Source organism: Simochromis diagramma, unplaced genomic scaffold, assembly GCF_900408965.1.
Source record: "Simochromis diagramma unplaced genomic scaffold, fSimDia1.1 OVJJ01000361.1, whole genome shotgun sequence".
In the NCBI taxonomy this organism is placed as follows: Eukaryota; Metazoa; Chordata; class Actinopteri; order Cichliformes; family Cichlidae; genus Simochromis; species Simochromis diagramma.
The window spans coordinates 2,330,663-2,346,256 of NW_024386860.1; the positions used below are offsets into that span (position 1 = coordinate 2,330,663).

The window sequence follows — 15,594 nt, forward strand, 5'->3', positions numbered from 1 at the left end:
GCATCTAGGAAGACTGTTCTGGGCCAGGCAGTCCTGAATTTTATTATAAAGGCCTGCCAACCCCTTAGTATTGTGGAGAGTGAGGGGTTCAGGGGGCTGGTTCAGGTGATCCATCATACGTTTTGCCAACCAGAAAGGTTTGTATAGACAACGTCTCATCAGGTAGCTGATGTTAAGTACTGCATACTGATTTAATTTTGTTTCATCTTCAGATCATCAAGGAATTGATAGCCAAAAAACATGCGGAGGAACTCGAACGAGTGAAAATGGAAGTAAAGCAAGCTGTGGCAGTGAGTATAACAGCTGACATGTGCACCTCTTTGAACATGGAGGCTTACTTGGCTCTTACCTGTCACTACATTAATGAGAATATGCAGTTGTGTACATCTGTGTTGGGTGTGAAACATTTTCCACAAAGTCACACTGCAGACAATTTGGCCCAATTCAAAACAGGCATGATGGATGACTGGGCCATCACAAATAAGGTAAGGTGTCCACTGACCGACAGCACCAAACATGATTGCAGCAACAAGAACTCTCCAAAGTCGACATTCAGTTTGCATTGCACACAAAATAAATTTATTAGTCAAGAAATCATGTGATCAAATCCCTGAACTTTCATCCATAAGAGACAAATCTAGACAAATCGTATCATTCTTCAGATCCAGCACTACAGCCAAAGAAAAGCTTGCCAAAGTGCAGCAGTAGATGGGACGGCCCATCTTGAAACTTATCAACGAGGTACCAACACACTGGAACAGCACATATCAGATGCTGTCACGGCTGTCATGAGAAAGAACCAGTCTGGGTATCTGTTGCTTCTCTTCAACAGATTTAACTCCACTTACGGCTGATGAGTGTAACATCATAAGGGAAGCACTTCTTGTGCTGGCCCCTTTCCATCAGGCCACAGTGGAGTTGTCTGAGGAGAGTTTCAGGATCAAAGATCATCCCGATGATGAAAATGCTTTATTGTGCACTTGACCGGAACTCTTTACATCTACACACACAAACAGCCACCCATCTCCATGACCAACTTAGGTGTCATGTCACAGACACTGCTTCTAACCTGGAGTCATTAAGTGTGTTGACCCTATCAACCCTTTTAGACCCCAGATTTAAAACACTCGGATTTTGTAGTTCCTCCAAGTGTAGTGAGGCAGTCAGTCGCCTGAAAATGGAGTGTGCTGCACTCCATAAAATGTACTTTAAAGTTCTGATGCTGGCCTATAAAGCTCTGAATGGTTTAGGACCAAAATACATCAATGACCTCCTGACCCAGTATGAACCATCCAGATCCCTCAGGTCATCTGGATCCGGTCTTTTATCAGTCCCCAGAGTCAGAACCAGACACGGAGAAGCTGCATTCAGCTTTTATGCTCCTTATATCTGGAACAAACTCCCAGAAAGCCTCAGATCAGCTGAAACACTCAGTTTATTTAAATCCAGGTTGAAGACTCACCTGTTCTCAGCTGCATTTGAATAAAGCACCAAATCCACACTTTAAGCTTAAATTTCAAAACTTACATTTAACTACTGATTTTATCTACTGTTCTGATTTTATCTGTTTTGATTTTATATACTGTTGTTTGTTTGTTTGTTTGTGTTTGTTAATTAGTTAGTTAGTTTATTTGCTTGTTTTAATCAATTTTAAATCATGCTTTTTATTTGTTCTTGTTTCTAATGTCTCTGTAAAGCACTTTGAATCACCTTGTTGTTGAATTGTGCTATACAAATAAACTTGCCTTGCCTTGCCTTGCTGCAGTCCCGCACAGCATCTGAGCCACAGCCTGGACCTTCATCAGAACAGTCACCTGTTCCAGACAAGTTCAGTTTTATCAGCTTATTCTTACATTTATTTTGATGCTAATGTGTACTAATTTGGGGTAGATGACAAAAACTAAAATGGCCATGCATTTTTTATTATTTCAGAAAACCTGCAGCTCGATGAAGAAGTTGGCAGACAAACCAACAATGCAACAGCGGACTCCATCACTGAGGTCCAGCTACTTGGCAGAGAGAAACATTCCAAGATCAGAGGATCCTTTAACGTACTGGGGGAATAGGAAGACGTCTTATCCGAACCTTTTCCACCTGGCTTTACAGTTTTTGTGTACCCCAGTTTCATCTGTGCCCCGTGAGCGTGTGTTTTCCAAAGTTGGGGAAATGGTGTCAAAAAAACGCAATAGACTGAATGCAAAAACATTGGATAAACGTATTTTTCTGAATAGAAATTTATAATAAACTCTGAGTCAGTTACATTTAAATGGGTAATATTACATTCACAATACTTTCATTTTAATTTTCACTTAATGTCATTCACAATATATTTTAAAGATGCCTACAATATTTGAAATGTAAAAGATATAAAATGATTCCATGGAAAGTACAATACCTTACAGAGTATACAAGTTTGAGTAGGTCATTGAATCAGTGTCTGTTTTGAGTCTCAAGTAAGTTGCCTGCAATGATATTTAAGGTCCAGCAGGTGTCAGTATGGAGCAAAACAACAACACTGTGTCGACATAGTATCGATACAGTTTGGGGAATGTGCTGAAACGCTTCACGAGGCCTCGTCTACCCATCACTAGTAGGATGTTCTCAGATGAGGAGTTTATCAAAGAGTATTTGGTGGACTCTGCCCAGCTAATTAGCCCTGAGATAAAATAAGTATTTGAAAATATGCAAATAGTAACAAGACAGATCAAGGACACTGTGAAAAATGTGAGGCTTTAGCCAGACAATTTTAACTTTTCACTTCAGTTCTGGATGAGCGCTGTTAGGTCCGCAACACAGCCCAGTTTCTCATCTTTGTACGTGGGATAACAAAAGAGTGTGAGATTACAAAGGAGCTGGCAGAAATGCACTCTATGAAAGGGACTGTGACAGGGAGTTACTTGTTCACGGAGGTAACTGCATGAATTGATAAGCTGGGGGCTAAATTGGGACAAACTGGCAGGTGTTAAAAGCGATGGCTGTCCAAATCTGAAAGGAAAAAACATCTGACTTTTGAATCAGATACAGTATAAAGTGAGAGAAATGAACCTAGAACTGAAATTGGCATTTTTGCACTATTAAATACACCAGAAGGTGTTGTGTAAGTCACTGCTAAAAATTAACTATGCTGTTGATGTTTCGGCTAAAATAGCTAACTTCATCAGGGTAAGAGCGCTGACTCAAGTTCAAAACAGCCTAGATTTCGTTTGCAGAATTGAAAAACTGAGGATAAAATCTCAATGGTGCGACTAAAAAAAAATCCTTTCGTTCAAGTAAACACAAAAAAGTCTCCACAACTCTGAAAGTCTCTGTGTGGTCAACAACAGACACACATTATGCATTATGGAACCTCTCAGATGCCCAAAGAGAATTCCAATTATCTGCCAGAGACAATACTGACAACAACAGTTTTCACAAATGCAACAAACCTTATGCACACATGACAAAATACTGAGTGAGCTAAAGTGACCTATGTCTAAATGACAGAATCCCATTGCATTAAAGCCAGCAACATTAATATCTGGCATCAAAAAGAGCTTAAACAAAAATATAATCTCAAGGCACTTCAGCAAGAAATTGGAAAATGTTTTCTGCATCTGTATTTAGCCTGCAGGTAATGCAGGAATACACATAATTTTTACAGCATCATGATTGTCTATTAAGCAGTTATAGAACAGCTTCTATGATGTAAAGTGTCAGACATTACTTTACTCTGCAGCATCAGCATTCAGAAGAGAGACAGAAAGTGCCCTGTGTGCTTCTTAATTCCATTTTCCAATAAAGTTTGTTTCAGTAGTACCATCTAATTTACTTTCAACAGTCACAACAGATAGCTGTCATTTGTCTTTTGGTATTCTAATGGCTTCTTTATATCTAAGCAGCTGGAAATTTATTTGCATTAGAGCTGAGGTAGTACGACAAATGAAACATATCAAAACTGAAATACTTATTTCTGTTAGTACACAAAGCAAATAATTGTTCCAGCTCAGCTCCACCTTGATATCTTAATATGGACCTAACTTTCCGCCATGTCTTTTTTTTTCTTTTCTGATCTTTCCTTCAGAAAGGTCCAGAATGTAAAATCTGTAAATCAGGTAGATGCATTTGGTAAAAACCTCACATCCTGTGATTTCTGCTTGATGAGCATAATCCTAAGCAAGTCTTTGTATGGTCATCCTCAGGTAGAAGAGTGGTTTTCCATCTTATTCAAACTCTCCGTTTCTGTATCTGTGTTTGTGAGTTTCAGCAGAGCCTGTGTCTGCTCACTGGTATTTTCTGCATTCTGGTCTTCTACTCCAGGAAAACCCACCGAATCCTCGTCCTGCTCTGAGCTGCTGGGCTCCAAATCAGGATAAATGAGAAGGAAACAAGCTGCAAGAAAGCCAAGGAAAGAACCCCCAGAGGCCACAATGGGAATGACACGCACACTGCCAACTGCCTCTACCACAGATCCAAGTGCTGATGCAACCAAAATCTGGCTGATGTAAACCTGAAAGAGGAAATACTGTAACCAGACTATTTACAAAAACCTAAACATGCCGTTTCACTTTTGAACGTTTCTCATTTTGCTCAGTGTAACCTGAATTTATGCATCAGGGTCAGCTTAATTTGGTACAGTACTTACCTGGCAGGTTAAAATAGCGCAATCAATCCCAAAACCTCTTCGAGTGTTTTCTGGGCTGTGGTTAATGTACTGAGAAAAGAAGCATGACAGGAAAGACTGTAACTTTACTGAAACGACTGATGTTTCTAATTGAATAAATGGGGAAGAGGCTCAAAACAAATAGTAATTAATTAAAGTGGTTTAATAAAATTATTGCATTAACTGTTTAGAAACTATAAAAACTGGAGCCATTTATAGACACATCAATCATTTTCAAAAGTAATTGGGAATATTAACATAATTTTAAATATAAGGATTGTTTTTAATTTTTGTGATTTGACACTATATAAATAAAACTGAATTGAACTGAATTACAGCACATTTGGTCAAACAACCTCAGACTTGACCATAATGGTTTTAGTATGCACCAGGAACATAAGTGTGATCATATGTCTGTGAAGGTTCTCAGTCATCCAGGTCATCGTAGTCAAAGGAGCTTGCAAAGAAAAGCGTCTGGACTTCTTTGAGTTGCTTGAAGACGACACCAACTCTCTGCCATCTATAATCCAGTTTTGAGATCCCTTCCCAGACGCCTTAACGCCCACTCACATCCTGGGCCATCTGACCTCAGGAATTCGCATGATAAGGTGGGGCCAGGTTTCACGATGAACACACCCGAAACTCTGGCTGATTTGGACCCACGCCCAGTTTCACACCTTGGCTCAGGCGACTAGAGGATCATCAGGGGGTCCTTTTGTCCCCTCTGTGGGGGGTTACTCCCACTAGGTTTATATCTGGGACTCTCCACCATTTGACCTTAGAACTGAAGAAGCTTCTCGGATGAGAGGTGAAACGTCTTCAAGCAACTTAAAGAAGTCCAGACGCTTTTCTTTGCAAGCTCCTTTGACAAGTGTGATCATACCTCTTTGATTTCATGGTACTGGCCAAGTAATGCATAGGGACAGTACGAGATACTCATGGAGATGATGCCCATGGTACTGATCATCACCATCGCAACATAAACATTAGGGATGATTGCCATGACTGCAGTACCTAAGATGAGAGGGAATCCAATCTGTAAGTTACTTTACAGAGGCTAACAACATTTATACTCATATTTCAACTATTCTAATAAGTCAGCTCACCTACTGAGAATCCCAGAGTCCCAAGAATGTAGATGACCCTAATGCTGAGATCAAAATGATCCAGATACTTCTGAAGGATGGCTGGGTGGAGAAAAAATGTCATTCACTGAGTAGTTAGCTGAATAGTTCTATAAAAAAATGAAGCTGTTTGAGTTTTACCAGAGCAGACAGCAGCAGTAGCAGCATAAACCACCAGTCCCCAGCAGCCCATCTGTACTCCTTTGTGATAATTTTGTAGCTCTGTGGAATTGGCTGGTGCCTTAAAGAAAAAAGAAAAAAAGTAGAAACACTGACGATTTGACTTCCACTGACATTTTAGTGCCTTATACTCATAAATTGTAAAATGTGGTAAGCCACTGCACTACTGTGTGGTTTCCAAGGAATACAAAATACCAAATGATGTCAGGTAGTGCTTCAACAACAATACAGATGGGATTTGGAAGGTATCTGTATGTGTGTGCTTGTGTGTATACCTTGGGGTCTCCTTGGAAAATAACCTGCCCCATGAAATCTGTATAAAACACAGCTTCAGCTATAATGGAGAACCATGTGAGCAGGTGACACACACATAATCTCCAGAGCTGACTGGGCATCTAGAGTGAAAGTAATACAGGCAGTATTTATTACTGGAACATCAGTCATCTCTGTTGACATAACCCAGTGCTGTAGTAGGAGAATGAAGAAGAAATTCACCTTCAACATGGACAACCACAGCAGCCTTACACTCCCACCCTTGTCTGTTCCTCCCTCACTGCTGGAGCCCTCAGATGACACACTGCTGGCTGAAAGCTGCAACAGTCGTCTGTCTGTATGCCGCTGGATGATGCTTAAATCATTCAAACTTTGGGACGTGGTGATTGGCCGAGGGTTGAAATGTCCTGTGTGTCGCATTCGATGCCGTTGTGCTCCAACTCGACCATAATATGAAAAAGTAAATGAGGGCTGAAGAGAAAAAACCCACCAAAATCAGTTTTTATACATCTGCAAAATAACCTATGTTGTCAATTAAAGATTAAACAATAAATTAAACCATACTTGTCTGTAGTAGGTGGGTCTGCCTGGCCGTGTACTGGATGCATGGTTTCCCGGCTTGGTGCCATGGGTTTTCATAACACTGAGGAATTCAGAACCGTTGGCAGGTTTGGCCTGCTAGGACAGAAGAGAGAGGCAGTGTGGTAGAAATTACTGAAGGAACACTGTTTGTCTCAAAGTTACCATAAACTAAAAAACAAACAAAAACCATATTTGATCACAGCAGCCATTTTACCTGTTTCAACTGGGAATCCTCTGAGCCCCAGTTGGTCTGCTGGAAGGACGGGTAACCATTTGCTGAATCTTTAAGTTCAGATAAAACTGAACTTATAGGCGTCACGTCGGCCATCCCATCAGGAGGGGGTTGTGGTCTGACAGAAGGTGGGGCTTCAGCACTGGAATCTGATAGTTTGAAAACATCTTCAAGGACTTCTTGCATTTCAGGTTGAAAGTATGTTTCTGGCAAGAAATTTTGTGTGTCTGGGTCAAGGTCTGCATCTAACTCAATTGTAGCATCTGGCATGGCTAAGACTGAATCACTTTTACTCCTTACTCGCTCCACAGCAAGAAAGTCAATTTCCACTTCCTTAGGATCTGATTCAGGGTCGTCTCTGGATCGAGCTCGAGCAGAAGCATCCTCTTCTGTAATTACATCCAGTGTGCGGCCAGCTGGCTTCAAAGATACCTGGCCAGTAGAATCCCCATTTTCTGTGTCTTTAACCTGGTTTGATGGACTGAAGGGCTGCTCAGGGATACTGAACATGTGCAGTGTGACAGAAATAATAAAGACGATGGCTGCAAACATGAAGAGAACCTGCTCCTGTGATTGAAATGCTTGGCCCAGAGCTGTGCCAGTCCAGTCTAGACCTCCAAGCATGTATCCTACTGCTCCACCAAGCCCTAAAGAGACAGGTATAAGGGGATTAGTGTAGCATTATTATTTGTAAATATGTATGGAGGGTTGTGCAACTGTAATCCTAACATTATGCATGTATTCAGATTTGATAATGTTCAGAACATTCGCTTTCTGCATCCATGTAAACATTCAAATTACACGGTCCATGTCTTTCCTCCACTGTGTCAAAGAGGTGAGCCTTCAACTTAAATTTCATTCTGGGAAAGAGGACGAAGTAGCTGTAGTATGCGTGGTGAACTGTGTGTTGGTGTCCAGATATCTAAGAATGTTGACAGTCTGATCCCCGCTGAATGAATTCCTGGTTCACAGTCTTGTGAATGTTGAGAACGAAACCTCCAAAAATCTACATAGACTTACCAGCAGAGAATGCATGAATGTTCAGCGCAATATCTTGCTCATCTGTGTCTGCAACATCCAGCAGATAAGCTCTGATTGGTCCCTCTGAGGCATCAGCGCAGAAGTCCAGCACCACCACGCCCAGCACAGTAAGAATGATGCCGATAGTATGCTTATTGGGAGTGTCGCCGACGGAAAGGCCTGAAGAGAATACCACAAAATATACACAGACCGGATTTGCTGAACTGCATTTTTTATGATTTGTTAGCAGATTATCTCCCTTGAAGCCTTCCACTCACCTATTAATGAACCATTTAAAAACAGTGCCACTCCCAGCAGTACACCTACACAAAGACCCAGAATGAACGGTCTTCTCCTGCCCCATCGCAGGCTACAGCGGTCACTGGCTGTGCCAATCAGAGGTGTGAAGAGGAGACCCAGGATAGGACTGAGAAACCAGGTTAAACTGTAATACTTTTCAGGAAGACCTGGAAAATAAACACAATTGATTCATTCAAGTATTTTCAATTACACTAAAACTAATATAAGAATTAAAAAACAACCACAGCATAGTGAAGTGTATATATATATATATATATATGTATATATACACACACACACACTAACACACATACACACACACACACACACTAACACACACACACGCATACATCATCAAATAACATAAAAAAACAAAATAAATGAGACGGAATGAGACGTGTGTTTCCAAGTGATCTAAAAGCCTGTGAAAATAGGTAGGTCTTCAAGTTGAGTTGAAGATTTCCAATGAGAAGGAGAACCATATAAAAGAGGGAAGACTTGCAGAGTCTTGGAGCAGCAACAGAGAAAGCCCTGTCACCTTTAGATTTTAAATGGGAGCATGGGACCCACGTAAGTATTTGACTGGAGGACGCAGAGTTGGAGTGGTTAGGTGCAGGCTAAGGAGATCTGAAATGTAACCTGGAGCAAAGCCACAGAGAGCTTTAAAGACAAATTACAAAACAGCAATCTAATCTGATCTGATCTAAGAGCAAGTGTTTTTGTTTTCTGACAGGCCACAAAACTTAATACTTAATGTATTACAACCAAATGTAAGTAAATGTCTCATATTTGTCATTTTATTTAGGCGGTGGTGGGAATAAAACATACTCTGCAGAATTGAATACCTTTATCTGTTATTTTTATTTTGATGCAAGGCAATATTCGTACATTGTCTATTCTTTTAAATACTGAGATCTATCAGGCTTTGGCATTAGATATTTGTATTTTGACTCTTTTGCAAACCAGTTTTTAGCTTTCACTAAAACAAAATAAAAATGCTGACAAAAAGCTGATGATTGTTTTGTAATAAGTTACTTATCTACCAGGCTCTGTTTTGAATAAGTTAAGTCAAAGTTAAGCCAAATTTAGATGCCTGTCATGCAGGAACAGGCACAGAACGTTTTCATTATGATTTCAATACACAAAGGGCAAGTTTTCCCATGTTTTAATAATATCACATGACTTGCATTCCACAGCTGAAGAACCACTAGTGCTTTTCCATTATCAGTGGTTTTTAACTTAGCAGAAGCATTTTTGGTAATATGGCGGCCAGTTACATCAACACAGTCAAAAATATGCTACAAACAGGAAAGTGGTGAAACCTGTAGTTGTGCATGTCGAAGACAAAACTATGTTACAGCATGTCTGCAAATCTCAAAACACTACTCTTCAGTTGTTTTTACCCATTTCCAAACCGGAGAGGCATTTCCATTTTTAGTGTACATCAACTCTAAAAGAAGTGGACTTTTAGGTTTAAAATCTGATGAATTATGTCAGCAGGCTGACTGAGCTGGATAATTCTCATGGGAACATTATGCTCTGTTCCTGCCTTCCTTCTCCCTTAAGTCAACAAAAGCGAATATAACTTTCTCACAGCATGAAAAATATCTCTCTCTCCATCTGTCTTTTCCATTACTGCTTATTTCCTCTTCAACAGACTTATGCAGCAAAGCTCAGAGATGCTTTATACACTTTTCACTAATGAAGTAGTTATACATGAGTGTGTCTCTGTGTGTCCAATAGAAGTACATGGGGAAGAAAACTCTAAATGTTTGTCTGAGCTAAAAAATACACATACGGTAAGTAAAAGCATGATAAACCCATGAGACAAGAAAAATCGTGTCTATACTTCACTTGAGTTTTAGGTTACAAACATACCTTGTGCACTGTGAACAAAGAAACATGAACAAAGTTGTGTATCTGCAACAAGTTAATAAAACACATTTACTGTGCTTAAAGGCAATGTCAAACAGTTTTCTAAACACATGTTCAGTCAAGAACCCTGGGATTTCAACAAGCTATGGATGCATTTACTTGGCAATAATCAAAGGTAAGTTCAAAATTACAACCTGTCCCAGCATGAAATGAACTGCACTGCACTTGCTGAATGTTTGTTTTAAAGGTGTTGGCTATGGCAAAGTAAGCAAGAGTATGAGTGGTAAGACAAAACAAATCCTGATGTTTTACCAGCTCAGCAGTGTCTTTCAGTCTTAACACAATCGTTTGCAAGTCCTGAAGCTTTAAAAAGCAAAGAAAAAGCATAAAGATTTCTCCTTTTCTAATGTAATTAGCTTAAAACGTATCCATTCCAAAAAATAAGTGAGGCTGATTCAGTTCAATAACTTTAAAAAAAAATCCTATGTCAATAGTCCGTTGTCATCTATAACCAATATTACTTGGTAGATCATTTACATTCAACAGGTTTAGCAATAAACTCCATTGGCATATGAAAAAATAACTACCCAATCAGACACGTTAATTAGAATCAGTCAGTCTTATCATGTTGTTAATGGAGCAGAAAAGTGAAATGTGCTGTGTTAAACATTCTTCTCATACCTAACCAGTAAAAAATGCTTTTGTTCCAGGTCTGTTATGGTTGCTAAGTTGACATCAAACCACAAAGCTCCCCGCTTGAGTAGAGATACGGGCTACATGATACAGAAGAGCAGCCCTGAAACCAATGAATTGTGACAACAATCAAATTCCACAAAGTCACCACTGTTACCTGACTACTACCACAACCACAGACTGATGTGCATCTGGTTTGGATAACAGTGGTTAGCTTCCCTGCAAATCAAATCCAGCTATTGTTATATAGATAGTGAACCAAACACAGCATAATCGCTGCTACACTGCAACCAATCTTCAAGTTTTTTGACAGTGATTAGGAGAATGCTGCCACAAATGTGTCACTAAGATAACTAACTAGTGGATAAGGAAAAAACTGTGTTGTGTCTCCTACCTATTTGCAGCAGAACTGGTGTTACCAGAGCAGTTTCCATGGCATAGCAAAACTCACGTCCAAACATCACTGTCCCGTGCATTACCCAGCGATGCAGAGGGATTCGTACTCCTCTGCCTTCCTCGTCCATGTCTGTCTCACTCTCACTGTCATATGCTTCTTCTTCTTTGGGTCTTCTGATCTCTGGAAGACGAGAAGCATCTCCACCCTCAGCTGCCATCTCCATTTCAGTCTGGTTTGACTTCAGGGGAACCATTTGCTTGTGGCTGTTATAGATCAGTATATATGTCTTTGTGCCACAGTTTTTCCTATAAATGCAAGCACAATCTTACCATCTTATCACTGTCAAAAAGAATATGTAATAGGCATAGTTTTCACCTTGATTTTTTATAGCTCATGAGAAGATAAAGCTATTTCATAAGACTAACAAGTCACTACTAAGGTCAAAGCAAAAGAAACACAGAGGCGAGAACAATCACAGTTTTAGCACATCTCCAAAAGTATTTAATGGTGATGGGTAGGGAAGAGTGTAAGAGAGGCGAGGTGGGGTAATAAGTGTTTTATGGTCTCCAGCAGATGTTTGTGGTGGTGACCTGCAGTGAACTCCTGAATAGAAGTGGCTGTGTGCATGAAGTTTGGGCAAGTCCAACTAAGAAAGTTTGTGCTAGTCAGGCAAGTCCGGGTTAAAATATCTTGAGATTTCTTGGTAAACTCCTACTAATAATGTTACAAATTAACCTGCAAAAACCTGCATTTTCCAGAAAATCTGTTCAGTCTCCAAATGCTGATACAGAAGTCTTATTATTATTAAGTAGATTTTTTAATGAACTGTTATTTCTGCAAGTAAATTCTAGTGTGAATGAAAAAAAAAAAAAAAAATACACCACTGTCCTAAAAGGGTGCTGTAGCAACATCTTCCCCCAGAATTGCTTTATTCCCTCCTTATAAGATAAGATAAGATAACCTTTATTAGTCCCACACGTGGGAAATTTGTTTTGTCACAGCAGGAAGTGGACAAAACAAAAGTTATGTAGCAAAAATTAGAATACAATACATTATATTAATAGTATAACTCCCAGAGCCACTACTCAAAGAGATAATACCTCCCTTAATGATAAGATGATGTTGATGGAGAGAGTGGTCAAACAGATCAACCCATACCAATGCACAGGTATCCAGTTTGGTTCAGATCTGGTGACAGTGAAGGTCATAGACTCCTAGCACTCTCATATCTATCATCATCCTGGAAGAGATCAGTGCCCTTAGGATTTAATTTTCTTATCTTACAACTCTCTTTTCAAGGGGAATAAGTGGAACCAGACATTGCCAACAAAAGGCCTAAGAGTTCGAACAGAGACACCTGATTCCCTTAGTCTAGGGTTTGAGAGGTTCACCCCATAATGGGTTTGTATAAATTACGCCGTAAGACATAACAAATAATTTACAATAAGTATAAGCATCATAGACTCAAATAAAGGGCCAAACGATCAAAAAACTTAGACTGAATTAAACCAAGATTGCTCTGTTAAATCCAGTGACATCGCCACTATCTAGAACCTTTAAGTCATAATAGCAAAATCAGACTCATAGACAAGAGCCACATTAAAAAATAAACCATTATTACACCACTATTGCTGTTGCGTAAGTGGAGCAGAAAGCAAGCAGATCCTATTGACACATACCTTACAAGAGAGCATGGCAAAGACCATTCTTCTATTCTTTACTTATTCATTTTCTGCCTGGCTCTTCTGAGTTGAGCAATATGAAAAAAAAGCTTAGATCATGTATAAGTTGATGTTTAATGAGAGCCTTGTGCAGTTTTCTGTCATTTTCACAAAGAGACAGATCAAAGTGTTTTTGTGTTTAGTTAGTAATCCGAACAAATTAATGTAGAAAGGTAACTTTTTTTAAAACTTCATCGAGGTGTGTGAGCTGAATTCTCACAGGACTGTGTGTACACGTGAAGGTCCGGGGGGCTCGTTGGACCAGTTATGACATGTTTTGCCTCACCTGAACTACCTGCCAGTCTATAAATAATAAATGAATATATTAAAAATTATTTGCCGTTTTATGCGAATAAGGCGCACAGCGATAAAAGTGTATTCTCGCCTGGACTGAGAGGAAAAACACCAGACTTCAGGCGCATTACCGTTAACCTGACTTTGACTGACGCAAAAAGTTACCTTAGCAAGCTAGGCTTGGCTGATATTAAGCAGCTTACGTTAGCGAGTTAATAGCGGAGAAACCCACTTTCATGACAGACAGGAACGTGTAACGTACCTGAGATTTTACAGCGCTGTGGTAAAGCTCAGCCAGTTCCGCATTGTGGAAAACTTCTATGACGTGTTAGCACAAAAAAATAATAATAAGAAGAAAAAAAACCTCTCACTTCTTTAGGTTTGCAAAACCTTTGCAAGCTAACTGGGTGACCATAGGGTTTACTACACTCACCAATTTCAATGGTTTCCACATTAACACAGCGGGGCGTGGCCATCAGAAAACCTTCGTGACGTCAGCGAACGCCTCACCTATGGACGCCGGTGAAAGGGCAACTAGCTAGCATGATATAAGTGGAACCAACTGCATGGAAAATTGATGGATTGATAACATAAAGAAATGAAAATATGTCAACAATAATGGACCTCAAGAACTGGGAAAAAAAAAGACAATTCACAAAGTCATAATGGAGGATATTTATTTATTTATTCATAATTCATTAATTCATTTACTCTTTTGTTTATTAGCTAGCACGCTTTCGACTCTTCCTAGAACTTGGTCCTATAGCTCTATATATGTTCCTATATGTTGTTCCTAAATCATTGACTTTGACTAACTTGACCATTAATTCGGTTAATTTCCTCCCTGCTCCAATATACATTTATTGTGATCTAGAGCTTCAAAAACAGGCTGTGAAGATTGATTAATTAGAAGCCATCAGTTCTTCAGGCTATTTAAAAATCGCATAATATTATACTCTGTTGTAAAAAATAAATAAATACATAAATAAACAAACAAACAACCCTGTGCTTACATTCAAAGAATCATTCGTCCAAGCGGTTTCCAGTGCGCTGAAGTTTCCTTCGGGCTCGTTCTCCATTGGTTTTTTCAAAGAATAGGCAATGCTGCTCCCTGGTGTACATCAGTAGTTATTATTCTCTAATATGTTCTGATTATATTACTTGTTTGGGGATTGAGGAGGAAAATGCCCTCACTATTAAAGAAAGACAAGAAGAAAAAACGTATTTAATATACTTTTTAAATTCACATCTCAGTTTCTGAGCTGGTTAAAGATTGCATGGGATTAGAAATTAGTATATATCAGAGGAACAGCACAAGTTGAGCTGTTTGGGGACAAAGTTAGAGAGGCAAGGCTGAGATGATTTGGACACATGGCGGGCAGAAATGATGGATATACTGGACAAACAATGCTGAAAATGGAGCTGCCAGCAGGAGGAAAAGAGGAAGACATCAGAAGAGGTTCGTGGATGTAGTGAAGGAGGAAATGCAGACAGAAGAGGATGTTAGATATAGGGTGAGATGGAGGCAGATGATCCACTTTGTCAACCCATAAAGTGAACAGTCAAGAGAACAAGTGTTTAAAATGAGCTCCACCTTAAATATCAGGAGCAGCAATACTGATCCATATATCACTGATGGGGAATATTTTGGTGCAGGATGAGTACTTTTACTTTTGACACACCTAATGTACAGTTTTCCATTGATACAGTTTAATGGGCAGTCAGGTATTTTCTAAGTGTTTTATTGCTTCATTTGCTAAACTAATAGTTCTATAAATGGTAACGACACTGCTCAAAAGTTTGCCTGTACTGATGTGGACGGGGTAATGTGTTAGGAAAGAAAGGATCCCACATCGTTTGACAGAAATGAAAACGATCAACCAACAGAGAACTGAATTTAAAGACGCCCTGAAAACCAAATTGAAAAAATGATGTAGCAGCCTAGTCCGTTTTTCAGAAATTTCATTGCAACAATTCCAAATGTTACTCAGTATGTTGTATGGCTTTATGTATGGCCTGTTTGCATGCATGCCTAACAAGGATGAGGAAACTTATGGTGCCTTGGAGGATCTCCTCCTAGATCTGGACGAAGGCATCACTGAGCTACTCGACAGGACAACTTGGATGGACGTAATATCCCAGAGGCGTTCCATTGAATTTAAGTCAGGTGAGCGTAAGATTTCATTTTGATACCAAATATCAGTTAGGGTGGGTAACCTAGCCTGTAGAGGTCTGTGCATCCCTCCATAAGCCTTTTCATGCCT

At 39.6% G+C, this 15,594-nt stretch overlaps 1 protein-coding gene across 3 annotated transcripts; it reads right to left on the reverse strand.

The window, feature by feature from the left end:
- Positions 1–2,226: 2,226 nt before the first annotated feature.
- LOC120732192 (solute carrier family 45 member 4-like) lies at positions 2,227–13,757 on the reverse strand. 3 transcript variants are annotated; one of them, XM_040029614.1, is made up of 14 exons: positions 13,593–13,757; positions 11,313–11,620; positions 8,921–8,989; positions 8,329–8,517; positions 8,051–8,230; positions 7,013–7,677; positions 6,781–6,891; positions 6,439–6,687; positions 6,219–6,338; positions 5,905–6,004; positions 5,746–5,826; positions 5,523–5,653; positions 4,622–4,690; positions 2,227–4,486 (listed from the first exon to the last, which is right to left on the reverse strand). In XM_040029614.1, exons 2-14 carry the CDS (start codon positions 11,566–11,568, stop codon positions 4,175–4,177), a joined length of 2,532 nt encoding a protein of 843 aa, XP_039885548.1. In that variant the 5' UTR covers positions 11,569–11,620; positions 13,593–13,757; the 3' UTR covers positions 2,227–4,174. The 3 variants fall into 3 exon arrangements, with proteins under 3 accessions (XP_039885548.1, XP_039885547.1, XP_039885549.1); XM_040029613.1 differs by having other exon boundaries at positions 6,781–6,894; XM_040029615.1 differs by lacking the exon at positions 8,921–8,989 and having other exon boundaries at positions 6,781–6,894.
- Positions 13,758–15,594: the final 1,837 nt, after the last annotated feature.